The sequence below is a fragment of the Diachasma alloeum genome, unplaced genomic scaffold, assembly GCF_001412515.2.
Source record: "Diachasma alloeum isolate Michigan unplaced genomic scaffold, Dall2.0 Dall_scaffold_00177, whole genome shotgun sequence".
NCBI lineage: Eukaryota > Metazoa > Arthropoda > Insecta > Hymenoptera > Braconidae > Diachasma > Diachasma alloeum.
The window spans coordinates 1,216,271-1,232,775 of record NW_021680343.1 but is presented as its reverse complement, the minus strand read 5'-3'; the positions used below and the strand labels follow the sequence as shown (position 1 = coordinate 1,232,775).

Sequence of the window (16,505 nt, the reverse complement as noted above, 5' to 3'; positions counted from 1 at the left end):
GGGGGGGGGGGGGGTGAAATTCCCGATTTCATTGAAAAGTCAACGTAATTTCGAATTTTCGAACAGGAACAGAAGCGCGAGAATTCCTCAACCCACTTGAATCTTTAATGAGAACATGAATTTTCGTGGAATAATTAAATGGAATAATTTAATTAAATAATTTAAGTGGCAAAAGTTCTTGAAATTTCAGTGCAACTATAATATACTAAAAATTTCCAGGAATTGTTTTCAATGAAATTTCGGATTTCAGTGAAAATTCAACGAAATTTCAAATTTTTGAGGAACAGAAAGACGAGAATTCCTCAACCTCTGAATTTTGATGGAATAATTAAATGAAATAATTTAATTTAATAATTTAAACGGCAAAAGTCCTTGAAATTTCAGTGCAACTGTAATATACTAAAAATTCCCAGAAATTACTTCCAATGATATTTCAGAATTCCTCAACCACTGAATTTTGCTGGAATAATTAAATCGAACAATTTAATTAAATAACTTAAATGGCAAAAGTCCTTCATATTTAATTGAAACTATAATATACTAAAAATTCCCAGGCATTGCATTGGAAATTTTAGCCATAAATGTTGAGCGGTGTATTTTACGTTACTTATTTTTTAATGTAAAAATGCACTCAGTGATCAGGATACTACCGGTTTTGCTTGACTCATGCATTCTTTCTCTCAATGGGGTCCTTAAGTCCCCCAGTGTAACGACTTCTCAAGTGCACCTCAGCTATCCCAGCTGCATTGTGAAAATAGTAAAAAACAATGGAAATGCATTTTCAGGCATTCCAGCATTACCGGGGATAAATTCATTTCAATGGGAAAAACCTTTCGCTTTTCAACTCGATGGCGTTTGAAATTGCCATGCGACATACACAACAATCCTGTTGAATCAGCTCTACCAGCTGGAACAGAGAATGTGAGTTAAGCGCGGCTATCATCGGCAATTGTCCATTGTACACATTCACGTGAATGTGTGTGTTTGTGTGGAGTTAACACATATGGTGATATTGCAGCAAGCACGAGAATTGTGAAATACATTTAAACGATGGGTGCGTACACCATGGTCCAATGGTTTTCACCCGCAGTTGCAAGTACCCAAGTGATTAGCGATACGAACGTCATAATTTTATGCGGGGAAACTGGTTTCGAGGCATTTCGGAGGCTTTTGTTGAGGCGGGAGGAAATAAAAGTTTGATCACGTGGAACAAATTTCTACTCGGCACGACCTTGAGGACGGACCCGTTCATTGGGCCAGGAACGACCGTCTCTACCTGTCCTAATCGTCTTCGAGGGACTGGACTTGTTATGAGTCACCGCATCAAAATTTATTACTGTTGTTTGTGATTTTTTGGACTCAGCTGGATTTTAATTTTCTGGCAATACAGGAGTTTCAGTCAATTGGGGAAAAATGGCCTTATGATTGAAAAATCTATTCGAAGGGTTTCACCGACTTTATTCAATTGCTCAATAAATTTCGAGCTTCAAGAATATTTTGTCGATTGAATGACCGTTTTAGTTTTCTTAATCCTAGTAGGGTCACCATACGCGACCCTGCGATTGGTCCCCTCCGCGGGGATTCCCCGCCGTGTATTATTTAGGCTTTAGCGTTGTCAAATTTACTCTACAGTGCTCGGGCGCGTTTAGCGAGTTTCCGGCAACGTCGCGTCCTGGCCAATTTCATTTAACCCCCGCAGACGGCGCCTCTCTGTTACCAAGTGTAGTGTGTGCTCAATGCGACTCGAATTTGATTATTTCTAATGAATGGAAAATTGGGGAACCGGTGTCTAATTGAAGCTACAGTATTCCGGTTTCCAATTTTGTTTGTCTGATTAAGTTTTTCTTCATAGATTTGGAAATAATCAATTTTGAAAACAAGCGTTCACATTCGCATGGGCCGATACCATGCATCGACCCCGTACGCGAGGGGTTAATATGGGAAAAAATAATTCATCTATCCGAAATGATTGTTTTTATTTAGGAATTTTGGGAAATATGTTGTTCTAAAAATTACTGTAATTTTTTAGACACTTTAATTGACAAAGTCCAATTTTTTAATATTTTTCCGGTTAGTCAGTCAATTGGAATTAAAGAAAAACGACGCGCCAGGGGTTTCCCTCATAGGATGACCAATCTAAGGTTCGAGAAGAAATGTTGGAAAATCGAGGTGAATTACAAATGAAGATTACGATCTGATATTTTTTTTTATTAAGCCTGAACAAAATTGAGATTTTTTGAAAATTCAATAGACAAAGTTTTATTCTTTATTCACAATAAAAATGTTGAAAAAATACTCATATTTTGTTTAATGCAATTCCGATGATGCTGATTAGATACGAGTTCTTCCAAAATTTTCTCGCGTAATTTAGTTGCAAAATTTGAAAATTGAATGTTAAAACTGGTGAATCACAAAAAAAACATTAATTGATTCCATAAGGATTATTTTCTCGATCCGTAGATTCCCTCTTTACCGATTCTCCACCACAGCCGATGAAACAGAGTATAGATCATTGATCCAGAGCGACACTCCACGGCATTCCTCCACACTCCCCCTTTCACTGAGTAAAGACCGAAACACGACTTATTTATGCGATAAGAATCAATCATACAAACTCGTACAACTCACTGAAATGAAAGTCCCCCGTATTTATGAAGCAACTGTTTCAACAGTGACTCATTAAGCTGACAGATTAGCAGTCACAAGTTAATGCGCCTCCAACTCAAGCGTGACCCCTCGAGTCAACGAGATCCCACGGGTGTCCCAGCTTCAGCAGTTTTCGTTCTTCCACCGAAATTTTTTCCCCTGCCTTTTTTTTTTTTTTTCAAATTCTCAATGCTACATGGGAAGAGAAACCCACGACAAAGGCATTCCATGGGCGTTGCTCACCGACAACAGACAGGTTCAAACGTGCAGTCGACCTGTTGGAATATCGCGCGACGAATTGCATTCCTATTTATGATTCTTATTCCTCCTTCAGGGATCATCGACATGTAGTTTTATGATGCAAGTGCATACATTTACACCCGGAATCAGTTATGCTAAACTCGGTGGTAAATCAAACACGTAATTATGGATATGACAGGCTCTCAACTGGTGCATATACTGCCCATCGTAAATCATATCAATAGTCTGCATGATTTGAATTATTTAATGCAATAGTTTTGCTCCTATTGAATGAGAATAGCAGACACGTTTTTTCCATCTTTCAATTTAAAAATACTCCTCTAATAATTTTTTATTAGAATTGTTCAATACACGGTTAAAAATTCTTATCTGAAATTTTCGCATTACAATTTTTCCCTGAAAATTGATAGAAAACCAGAAAATTCCGGTAAATATATTCTTGAATTGGCTGAAGGCCCTCGGGCGATGGCCTATTATAAGAAAATTTTTTTTTCTTGTTTGTAATTTTCTTGCAATAAATTCCGTTAAAAGTTTTTAAAAAAAATTATATTCTTGAATTTTCGGATCAGTGACACTGAATGCGATTTAGGAGGAGAAAAATTGAGAAATTTGAGATTTCAATGAAATTTCAATGTAATTTGGCACTGAATATTCATATTAGATTCGAAATTCAAATAAATTAAGGAATTCTCGTCTTTATGCTGCTTAAAAATTTGGAATTTTACTGAATTTTCAGTGAAACCTGCGATTTCATGATTTTTCCCACTAAATCGCGTTAATTTTATTTTCTTCCATTCAAATTATTCAACGCAATAGTTCTTATGGTTCTTATTTTTTTTTGCAAATATTTCGAAATAGAGAAAATTGAATGCAAAAATAATTGCCACGTATTTTTTATTTTCCAAACACATCGAAAAAATAATTCTTCAGCATTTTCCACACATTTTTTACATTTCATAAATTTATTCAGCGAAAAAATTCATGCCAACACCCGAAATCATCTGCATACACGAGCGAAAAATATTTGCAGTAGTGGCAAATATCCAAAGCAATGACGTAACCATTTAATAATTTTCCTCGTAATTCCGATAAACTCCTTGTTTTCTTTATTTCCCCTGCCTTACGACTGTAATTAATATGTAATGGTACAGTCATATGTAATTGAAGTTGTTTCATTCACAAGAGAAACACGAGCCTAGCTTCAACTACACTGCCTCGACCAATTGACACAATTGTTTTCATTTACCTTGTTGCTAGCCCCCTAGAGTTGAATTAATCCTGCATCTGGATTTCTGAAGAAATCTCCACTCCACATGTTTCTGCACGTATCAATTTTTACAGTTCCTGTTTCTCAAATTTTTTACTGAAGGGTGTGGGTGTCTGGGCTTTTGAGGGCACCCTCGTGCCGCACCGGAAACGAGTTATGACTTCTAATCGCAGACCCCGCTCGCACTAATTCCACCGAAGAATAATACCCAGAACTAAATCCCATCGAAATCCCTTTATTATTTTTTTCCGGCTAAAAATTCGTATCAGATTAACTAATGCAAATTAATGCATTCAAGGAATCCGTATAGACGATAATTTCGTTGTGGATTTTTTGAGGTCATGTATGAAGCAATAATCAGGTAGATTTCCAATTAATTGAAAATGCGGAGAAATTTGCTACTAAAGTTTGGAAATTCAGTAGAAATGAATTGAATAAGTATTGATGTTAGCTAAATGTTCAATTTATTAATGATTCCTTACTTTATTTTCCTTATTTTTGCTCATTTGCACTGAATACTTGAAGTAAAATTTACTGTTTCATAGCAAATTCACCAACTAAAATTAATCTATTTGAGGGATCCCTACAGATGATAATGTCGTTGTGGATTATTTGAGGTCATGTATATGAAAAAATAATCAGGCACATTTCCAATTAATTGAAAATGCAGCGAAATTTGGTACTAAATATTCATGTTTTGATTGAAAATTGAAATGAAGTGGAAAATTGTTGTCTTCTTTTTGCGTAAAAATTCAGAATTTCACTGAATTTTAGTAGAAATGAATTAAATAAGTGGATTATTATTGACTTGAGCTAAATTATTAATTTATTAGTGATTTATTACGATAGTTCGCTGATTTTTCCTCATTTTTACTCATTCTCACTGAATAGTTGAACTAAAATTTGCAGTTTCACATCAGATTTACTAACTGAAATTTCAATTATTTAAAAATGCAACGAAATATGATACTAAATATTCATGTTTTGATTGAAAATTGAAGTGAGTGGGGGAACTCACGTCTTCTTTTTGCATAAAAATTTGGAATTTCACTGAATTTTAGTAGAAATGAATGAAATAAGTATTGATGTGAGCTAGATTCCAATTTATTAATAACCCATTAGGATATTTCGCTGATTTTTCCTCACTTTTACTCATTCTCACTGAATAATTGAACTAAAATTTACAGTTCCACATAAAATTCACTAACTGAAATTAATGCATTCAAGGAATCCCCGATAATGTCACCGAGAATTTCATTGAGGTCACGTTTGAGGGGATAATCACGTGAATATAAATGTACCCGTAGTTTTGAGATGCAGACCTATTATAATTGCTCCCACTACATTCATGGTGGCTACGAGACAGTTCGATTCCCCCGGCCTCTCCTGACGTTTTACTGGAAGAAACGCATGGCCTCCGGTTAGTCAGTCGGTCACGAGCCGCTGTTCTGTGCGCACCCAGCACTCGTCTTTTTCTATCTGTTCCAATTTTCCATCAAAACAACATGTGTTATCTCCCCCTCGCCCTCCCCCCAACGTTAATTAATTCGTAACCAGTGCATTATCGATGCAAAATATAAAGTTCACACTCATTAATCAACGTTCTGTGCATAACATCTCACTAGTTAATGTTCTCGTGTTATCGGTGACAGTGGAATTATCATCGCGATAATTACTCCCCATAAATAATTAATCTAAAATTTTCCCCGGTATGATGAAATTGTTAACACAAAATTCGTTGAATTCCTGAGGCTTCCGGCAGACGTCTCATTAATTTCGTATGCAAGCGGCGACAGTGCTCATCCGGCCCAAGTGTTAAGAGCCAAGACGATGAAATTTCTTCATTTAACTCGATATATCGACGTTCAAACCCCTCAGTGATCTATCATCGGCCCCGTTCATTCCCCCTAAGCTGAATAATGAACAGCTCTGTTGCAAATTCATTCGCCGTATCATAATTGAAAAACACTATGAAAATAGAGAACAATTGTTAGCAGTGTTGAATGAACTTCCACGAAGTGCATTAGCATTTCGAGCATGCGAATTGATAACAACGAGGCGCAGAAAGTTAACTCGGTAAGAAAATTAAACTACATCTGTTAATTTATGATGCGAAGAGAAAGGATAACACCTGCGTCTGCTAACGGTGCCTCATCCCCCTTTGAAATATTAATACTCCACAAAATTACGGAGATGTGAATTCCAGAGCTGTTGAACTAGGTAAACAGGTGGCACAGGTATCGTTTCTCCTTGCGGAGGGGACAGAAGGCCCGCCAACGCGTGGTCTTTACGATATTTTTCATTTAATTTCAATTTAATTAAGTTGGAACGATATTTTTCCCTTAATTCCAATTTAATTAAATTGGAACGATATTTTTCCCTTAATTCCAATTTAATTAAATTGGAATTAAGGGAAAAAATCGTAAAGAACATTAAATTTCAAGTGTCAGTTAAAATACGAGTGAAGTCAGATAGTTTTTAATATAAATGAGAGACATGCGTATGAAATTGAGCTGCTGAATTTCTAAGTTATTGATGATGGACAAATATATTTAGGTGAAGTTTCCCTATTTTCACGCATTTTCACTGAAAAATTGCACTGAAACTTAAAAAATTCCATTCTGAATTCCTGAGCTGTTGAATTGGGTGAACAGGTGGCACAGGTATCGTTTCTCCTTGCGGAGTGGACAGACGGCTCGCCAACGCGTGGTCTTTGCGATATTTTTCACTTAATTCCAATTTAATATCACTCGAATGAAGATCACTTTGAGCATCCATTAAATTTCAAGTTAGTCAGTTAAAATTCGAGGGAACTCAGATAGTTTTTAATATAAATGAGAGACATGAGCATGAAATTGTGCTGAATTGCCAATTTATTGATGATGGACAAATATATTTAGGTGAAGTTTCCCTATTTTCACGCATTTTCACTGAAAAATTGCATTGAAAATTATTTTTTCCATTGTGAATTCTAGAGCTGTTGAATTTGGTGAACAGGTGGCACAGGTATCGTTTCTACTTGAATAGTGAACAGAGATCCCTGAAATTTTTCTCTAACGCGTGTCTTCACGGTTTTTTCACTCTAATTGAAATGTCAGGTCACTCTTCTGAAGATCACTAGTCAACTATCTATTGCATTTTAAGTTTCAGTTTAAATTCACGTGAACTCAGACTGTTTCGAATAGAACTAAGAGAAACGAGTATGAGCTTGAGCTGAATTTCCAATTTATCGACGACGCAAAAATATATTAACGTGAAGTTTCCCTATTTTCACTCATTTTCACTGAAAAATTTCACTGAAACATATTTTTTCTATCCATTTTCAATGTGAATTTCAAACTGTTAGAATCATTCTAAACTATCTGACATCAGACTGTTTCGAATAGAAATAAGAGAAACAAGTATGAGCTTGAGCTGAATTTCCAATTTATTGTCGACGCAAAAATATATTAACGTGAAGTTTCCCTATTTTCACTCATTTTCACTGAAAAATTTCACTGAAAAATATTTTTTCCATCCATTTTCAATGTGAATTTCAGAGCTATTGAACTAGGTGAACAAGTGACAGAGATATCGTTTCTACTTAAAGAGCGGACAGAGATGTCTGAAATTGTTTACGGTTTTTCCCTCTAATTCAAATTTAAGGTCACTCTCCTGAAGATCTCTAGCCCATTAAATTTCAAGTACCAGTTAAAATTCAAGTGAACTCATATCGTTTTGAATATAAATAAGAGAAATGGGCATGAAATTGAGTTGAATTTCCAATTTATCGACGACGCAAAAATATATTAACGTGAAGTTTCTCTATTTTCACTGATTTTCACTGAAAAATCGAACGGAAATTTATTGTTTCCATTGATTTTCCATTGTGAATTCCAGAGCTGTTGAAGTAGGCAAACAGGTGGCACAGGTATCGTTTCTACTTGAATAGTGGACAGAGATGCCTGAAATTGTTCGCCAATGCGTGTCTTCACGTATTCGAAAACCGAGTGACTCTCATAGCTGCACGTCCACTCGACCTTTTCTCTGAGAAAGCACCTGCTGTTACGAGTCACTGAATGTCCTTTTACCCATTAGATTGTAACAAAGATGAAAAAAGATTCATGGGTTTTTACGGGGGGGGGGGGAGTTGGAGGTCGGTGGAGCATGGGAATCATAATCCTGTCGGTCTAAATGGTCATTAGAGACAGCAATTACCGCATGAAGCAGCTTGATACCTTTTGAGCAGAGGGTGAAAGCACGGGGAGATGATACACTCGCCTAGTGACTGGTGGGACTCATTAGGACGGAGACTAAGTCTTTTTAACGTTTTCAATTTGATCGAAGTATCGGGAGAAAGTTTTTATGGGCAAATGCACTTGTGGGGAATTAATTAGTCGGAATATTCAGCGGGATGAGACGAATGGAAGTGCTATTTCGATCGGTAAGGAGAATTTGCGTTAAAAATTAGCTCTAAAAATTAGCTGAAAAACATTTTTCATTAATTTTGGCTGAAATTTCCAGTAGACTTCTTGGAAATTTATATCACGTTAATTCATAATTCATAGTTTTCATAGTTTTCATAGTTCAAAATTATATAATGGTAATTCATAATTACGCAAATGGTAATAATGAATATAAAAATAATAATTATATATTCGTACATAACATCTGAATAATGTAAAAAATGTAGTATTTTTATGATATATAAATAATATCTTGTAAACTCCGAGTTGTTTATTTCATAATTTTGTGGAACAATCAAAGGAAACAGCAAATTTAATTTTGATTATTGCATGTAAATCGTTACAAATCAGGGAAATTCAGGTAATTTACCAATTAATTAAAAAATATATTTACCTGAACTTTTACTGAAGAAATAGACTAAAACGTACGATTCCCTTTGATTTTCTCATCAAATTGTGAGAATTTAATAGCAAGTTTTCCGAAAATTTCAGTACAAATGCCACTAGTTGAAAATATTCAAAAAAAAACTTCAGAAGTGTAAAAATCATTCTAATTTTCTGGGATTAAGACACAAAATGTTGTGATTTTTCCTGCATTGATTGTCCTTCCACTGGAGTTTTAGCTTGAATCGAAAAATTTATCGGTGAAACATCGAAACAGCAAATTTCATTGGAATTATTCCATGAAAATCTATAGAAATTAGGGAAATTCAGGTAATTTACCAATTAATTAAAAAATTGGTAAATTACCACTGAAATACAATTCCCTTTGATTTTCTCATCAAATTGTGATAATTTAATGCCAAGTTTTCCTAAAATTTCAGTACAAATGCCAGTCGTTAAAACTATTTTTAAAAAACTTCAGAAGTGTAAAAATCGCGAAACATCGAAAAAAGCGTGTCGAGACTCGTTGAGACCTGCGCCCTCGTTTTCCTGGAAGAGAATGCAGTGAGAGCCCGTAAAAATACAAGGGCCAAATCTCATCCTCAGACAGGCGCGTCCCAACGTTTTTGTCCTTCATGCGACAATTTCAAAGTGCCCTCCACCTCAATTAACATTCATAACGTAGAGAGAAAAAAAACCCGAGATAATAAACAGGTGCAGCTAGAAAAATGTCGGTAAAAGCCTGGGAGAGAACCGATCTGGGCTGCCTTGCCACGTCCTTGCCGATTGATTGCATCATCAACCGATTCCGTCAGTACCGCGATGAAGAGGAAAGTAAATCCTCGCGATGTGAGCAATGAGGATAGAAAATAGTGCAGAAAAAGTGAGTGGATTAACCTGGTAGTACCGTTAATGTCCCCGGATCGGCAGTGGTACCTTCGCCCTCGTTCTACAACCGATTTTACCAAGTCTTGTTAACTCCGAGTTGTTTAATACCTGTCCCGGAATAGTTGTTGCTCCTATGTGACGTGAATTTAGATGGCCAAGTGGAAAACGTGAAACCAGAATTTTTTTTTTCTTTTTTCGCCTTCCAACTGTAATGCTCGGAGATACGTTTTATTGCCAATGAGGAAACACGAGGCTAGCAGTGTAGGTGTACTTTAGAGGCTGAGGGATTATATATTTGTCAGCAACAAAGTATCAGACTTATGTTCGTACATTCATTGGGTCAGAGTTTATTTCATTACGACTTGTGAAATATGCACATCGTCTCACTGTGATCTGACTCAAGTCCCGGGAGATCACACTGCTGAGAATTTTTTGGAATTTCAATGGACTGGTGGCTATTTTTCATCGCATTGTAGTTGCGCTGAGATTTATAGGATTTTTGTCATTGAAAAATGAAAGGTTTGTGGATGTATCGAGGGTATTGCTCATTTTAGGTCAATTGTTTCATGAAAATTGATAGGGATCAGGAGAATTCGAGGGAGTTGGGGGATTCCCGTGTTCCTGCTGCTGAATAGTTCGGAATTTCAGTGAATTTCTCGGTGAAATTTGAAATTTTATGGTTTTTTCTCGGAAAAGTACGGGCCAATTGTCCGTGAAATTGCAATTTTCTTCCAGCAGTGGAATATCTGCAGGTCAATTTTTAATGCTGTGCATTTGAAATTAAGGATATCCAAGTATTTTTTGTAGTTTGACACAGACCACACACAGATTCAACCATTTCCAATCATCAAATTTGGCAATGAAATTGCGAGAGAAAAATTAGAGAAAAAATCATGAATATTCGGCGTCATTAGAATTATAATTTTTTAAAACATTCGTTGTTTGTAAATGAACAATTAAAATTGTTTAAACTTTCGGAAACCTAATTTTTTTAGCCATAAAATCGATTTCTGATAAAATTATGAATGGGAATAAGTTTGATACGATTCCGAACAAATGATTTTTATAGTGAAAAATGTTCATAATTTCCAAAAATTGCAATTTTTTAATTATTTCATCAATCTTCCTCTAAAAGTAAACTTTCTGCAATGTTTAGATAATTAAATCATCGTAAAATGGACGAAAATTTAGGGTCAAATGAAGGTCAAATGAAAGCTCTGATGTTCCACTATAGAAGTTGAAAAGGATTTCACTGGAGAAAAAATTGCCAAAATACTTGGATACACTGTTGAAAATTTTTCGCCGAATTTTCCGTCCCAAATTCCGGAAATTTTCATCGTGTTCAAGTTTCACTGAAATTTCAGCAAATCTTGTCATTGAAAAATGAAATATTTCATTGATTTTCTGTTCAAATGATCTAGAAATCAATAAAATACTTGATTTTTCAGTTCAATTATTCTGTGAAAATTCCGAAAAATCGGGAAAATTTTGGGAAAAATTGAAAATTCATGTCATCTTGTTTCTGAATATTCATGTTCCACCGAAAATTCAACCAAATTGTGAAATTTCCATCTCACTCCCACTGAAAACTCATGAATTTCCGTGAATTCTATTTAAAACTTGAAATTTCATAAGACTTTTTTTCCAAAATCCGATCCAATGCCACTGTCATGAGATTTACTATAATATTGAATAAAAAATAGCTTCCCTTTCGATCGGGAAATTAAAAAAAATGTAAAAACAATCGTCGCTGTTGAAAACTACAAGATTTCCATTCAAAATGTTACCCATAATTGTCTAACAGCAGAGGGAAAAGTCCACGGCTAGAATGCAATCAAATAAACAAATCAATGTTTGCTCAAGTAACTCCACACCATCATCTCAGGGCACACCCAACTCCCCACAACTCGTCATGAATCCACCGTTTCCTATTAGCATTACCAGCTCACGAGACCCAGCGAACACTGATCTTATCGAACAATCGAGGTGTTGGGATCCTCCCTCCGGGTCTGCAGTCACACGACCCAGTGAAAAACCGTGTCTGAATTTTCTCCAGTAGCTCAAACCGGATTCAATATTGAGGCTGTGAATAATAAACTATTTTTTCGCTTTTTTTAACATCACGGTTTATAGTCTTACACCTGGAGCCGTTCTGGAGTAACTCATACTGTTACGCCCCGGTAATTCACTGTTCGTGACGAGTCATTTATATTAATAAGACTGGAGTAGTGGAACAGGTGAAAATGCATCGACCTTTGGAAAATATGGTTTAATCGGATGGTGGTGAATGAGAAAGGAATATTGCCCTATTCCCCAGGATTGAGAGCCCACTATTGGAGAAAAATTGAAATTTCATGGCCATTTAAGGAACAATTTTTAGAAGAGGGGCATTACGTTCGATTTGAGGAGGAAAAATGATGAATTCAAGTCTCTGATTCTCCAACTTACTTGAATTTCAAATGAAAACATGAATACTCAGTACCAATTACACTCTTAAAAATTTTTGTCTGAAATTTCCGGTACACTTTTTGAAAATTTTTATCGAATTTAATTACCACTGAGAATTTAATGAATTTCGTCATTAGAAATTCAAAATTTCGTGGAAAAAACAAAGAGAACTTTCAATTTCAGTTCCGTTTTTCCCTGAAAATGAAGAGAAAACCAGGAAATTCCGGTAAATATATTCTTGGATTTTCAGGACAGTGACACTGAATGCGATTTAGGGAAAAAAATAATGAAATTTTAGATTTCACTGAAAATTCAATGCAATTGGGCACTGAACATTCATATTAGATGGGAACTTCAAATAAATTAAGGAATTCTCGTCTTTATGCTGCTTAAAATTCTGAAATTTTATTGAATTTTCACAGAAACCTAAAAATCGCATTCAGTGTCACTGTCCTGAAAATTAGTATTCAATTGTCCATGAAATTTCCTTTTTTTTTCAGTGTACACTACATTCTCAATTAACCGAAAATTCAAGAGAATTATCAGAGAATTTACCAGAATTTCCCTGATTTCTATTAATTTTCATGGACTAATTGAACTCAAATTTACCATTTCCACTGATTTTTGCAGTTGAACATTTTTATAGGCTCATTCCTCACAACGACGTGTTCGTTCATAAAATTGCCACTGCCGATAGTTATCAATAATATTCCTCTAAAACAACTGAACCCACGGGATAATTTCTCCCATTTATTAATAATTAACAAGCCTCGTCAACAATGGACGATTCCTCCTCCCATTAGTCCTGAAAACTTTTATCAAAAGAAAGTATAATTCTTGAATTCCGGGAATCTGGAGCTGCAGCTACTAGTCTTCCAACTTTCTACCGGCTCCCTGGAGGCAATTTATAGACAGCCATGCGACAAGTTGCCGCTCGCAACATTCGCCTAAACCTTTCGCCAATCTTTCTCTGCATACAAAACAACTATATACAGATTGTTTCCACCACATCATCGAAGAGGAGCCCGAGCGGATCGTGGGAAGCAAAGGTGCTACGAGGTCGAGGTCTTTATTCACCTACTCTCACTTTGAATTACCCATCGGTACCCTTCGCCACAAACGACGATTATTCACGCGGAAGCCCAATCAGACCTGTCAATGCATGCAAACCGTTGCATTGAAACAGAATTTTTTTTCAAAACACTCTGAATCCTTCCAAGAACGGCAAATACCATGAGACATCTCAGTGGGTGTTTCACAGAGCATAGAGAAGTCAAGAGTAGAGAGCATACCCGTATCGTCTTACCACCTCGACGACGACGTTAATAGCGCGAACTGAACTCAAGTCGTAACTCCATGTTAGTGTAAAAGTACCTCCTAGTGGCCCCTTTGAATATATGTGCATACAGCCTCTACCCATATATTTTTTCATGTCTCGGTAACACGCGATACATATATGCTTGCCAACAAAATGCTTATACTCAACGGTATTATGTATATTCATTTCTCATTGAGGTATACTTGCAAAATAACAGACGCTAACACCAGTACCGTATTACTCGTGAAAAGGATTATGGCATTTTCCTTTATTCACTCGATTGAGATAGCTTTCTAAACTTATCGGTGGTCATTAAGTCGGCCTCATTGACTTTAAAAGCTTACGTTTTCTCAGTGCAATGCACTGCACTGAGAAAAGTTTTTTGAGAAGTACGTCTTTACCTGTGTCAAGAAACTCGTGGCTTGGAAATTTTCAAGAGCAAAATATCTTGCACTGAGAAAAAAAATTGTGTCATGAAATTCTGTACTTGTCCTGAAGACGAGGACTATTTCTTGATGACAAGAAAGCGATTTTTCAAACCAAGTAAAATTGAATTAATTCATTTGTGGGCGTCCACATGAAAAAGGCCCACTTTGACGGTATTCGATAATCTTGATCAGATTTCTCACATTTTGAGCTCAAAATCAACCCGATAGAATGAAAACTGACGTCAGTATAGACGATAAAAAAAAACAATTTAAAATTGGTTTAAATGGGAGATGTGGAGAGAAAAACGTGAATATCTCGGAAACTAGATGCGACAAAATGGGCCGTTTTCACGTGGACGTACACATTTAATAATTTAATGCAAAAATCCCTTTAATTCATTTCAGAACTCGTTTTCTTGATATGAGCCAATTGCCCTCGTCTTTTTAAAGTTCGAAATATCGATACCACACTATATCGGCTACATTAGGTTTTCAATATTATTATTATTATTATTATTATTGCTGTTGTTGTTTTATTATTATTATTGTTAGTGTGCATTATTCAGTCATTTCTCTACTTGAGTAATCACCTTTATATTTGGACTGTAAGACCAGTCAGATACGTATAGTAATAATAGGGAAGAGTCGGGCAAAATGGGACGTTCCGTAATCTTCTCTAATTGTCAATATCTTCACTTATAAATAAAGATATTGACAATTGGAAAAGATCTCAATACGTCCCATTTTGACCCTCCGCTAGGAAAACTATATTTAATTTTATTTACAAAATTACAGAGACTGTTGGAAATTTTTTGAAATTCCATGGAAAATATGATAGTAATTCTCAGGAGAGTGACATTGAATCGGATTTAGGGGAAAATGGCTATGAAATTTCAAGTTTTAGATAGAATTCAAAGAATTTTATGAGTTTTCAGTGGGAGTGAGATAGAAATTTTACAACTTCATTGAACTTTCAATTTTTCCCTGGATTTTCCTGATTTTTCTGAATTTTCACGGAATAATTTAACTGAAAAATTGAGTATTTTATTGATTTCCGGATCATTGGAATAGAAAATCAATGGAATGTTTGATTTTTCAATGGCAATATTTCCTGAAATTTCAGTGGAAATTAAACACGATAAAAATTTCCAGGATTTGACGCGGAAAATTCAGACAAAACTTGTCAAAAGTAAAGCCCGGTATTGCATTACTCATGGAAAAGATTTTATTTTGCGTTATTCATCCGATAGAGATAGCTTTCTAAATCAATCAATGGTAATTAAGTCAACCTCATTGACTTTAAAAGCTCATTTCGAGACAGGCTATCAAAGAGAACACTAATGCATTGGGTTTACCTCTGAAAATCAACAGATAGAGACACCTCTCTGAATGATACCAGTGGAATTTTTATGCACCACTCGGCTATCACGACTTGTCACCAGCAAAGTCAACTTGTTGATATATGAATTGATCAATTAGTGGAGGCAGGCGCCTATCGTAAAATATTCGAAATGCTCGATTCCAGAGGACGTGCGGCATGTCCCAATACTCGTGTCATTTTCATCGGCCCACGTCTTGGCAAATCGCGTGGGCACTCGGCATAAACAAGAAATTTGCGATAATTATGGAGTCATTAAGACATTCAATGCGAATGTTTAATGCAGGTATGGCTTTGCGTAATGCTCTCGTGCCAAGCTGAAGGACTACAAATGTCTTGTAGCTGAATTTAAAAGGTTTTTGAAGTTTGAAGATTCGAGGAATAATGTTTTAACTGTTAGAAAGGCAGCACGAGATACCCGAAGAGTTTCTTATCTCGTTTGATATACGACGTGTTTGAACAGTGGATGAGACGGTTATCTGCGTGCCTCACTGGGAGAAATAAATCCAAATTAAACAAAAATGAAGAGAAATTCTTTCCGAGAAGTTGTAAAAATAGGGGTCTCTGGGAGCTGTGTGAACTTGTAGTCGAAGTTTGATAAATCGATTGTCTTTCTTATAGTATCGATTGTACTCAGTGAGTACCTGAATGTACTACATTCATTTTCAGTTGTACCCCGCACCCCTAGACGTAAGAGGTGCGGGAAAAATCGTGCAGTGTCGGAAATGAAGGTACGGAAAAAATTTTCATGAGCAAGGATTCAGCATGGATAGTACTTGTATATACTATATTTTTCCATTTCATTTATCAACCCCTTCAATACTTTACCCGCTTCTAAAATCTTAAATGTATGAAGGACGTCAGGAAAACATACAGATAACTTCTAAATCGTTAGTACTCGTTTGTATCAACGAAAATTATTCATTATGATTATTATTATTATTATTATTATTCTCATCAAATCACCTGATTCTATTTTTATCACCGTAAAATCATCGTAATGGATTCCATATGTAGTTCGTGAAGTTTTGATGTGGGTACA

The 16,505-nt window shown here is 35.7% G+C and overlaps 1 protein-coding gene across 4 annotated transcripts in view; it reads left to right on the top strand.

Moving 5' to 3' along the window:
* Window positions 1-16,505, top strand: part of LOC107037888 (tight junction protein ZO-1) — a 63,894-nt gene that overhangs the window by 27,257 nt on the left and 20,132 nt on the right. Inside the window, exon 1 of one of the 4 annotated variants that reach the window (XM_015256721.1) lies at window positions 6,199-6,250. The exons of the other annotated variants lie outside the window; for them this stretch is intronic. Within the exon in view, the coding sequence (XP_015112207.1) occupies window positions 6,212-6,250 (39 nt within the window). The 5' untranslated portion in view covers window positions 6,199-6,211. Of the gene's footprint in view, window positions 1-6,198; window positions 6,251-16,505 lie in introns of those variants that run through there. 4 annotated transcript variants of the gene reach the window in all.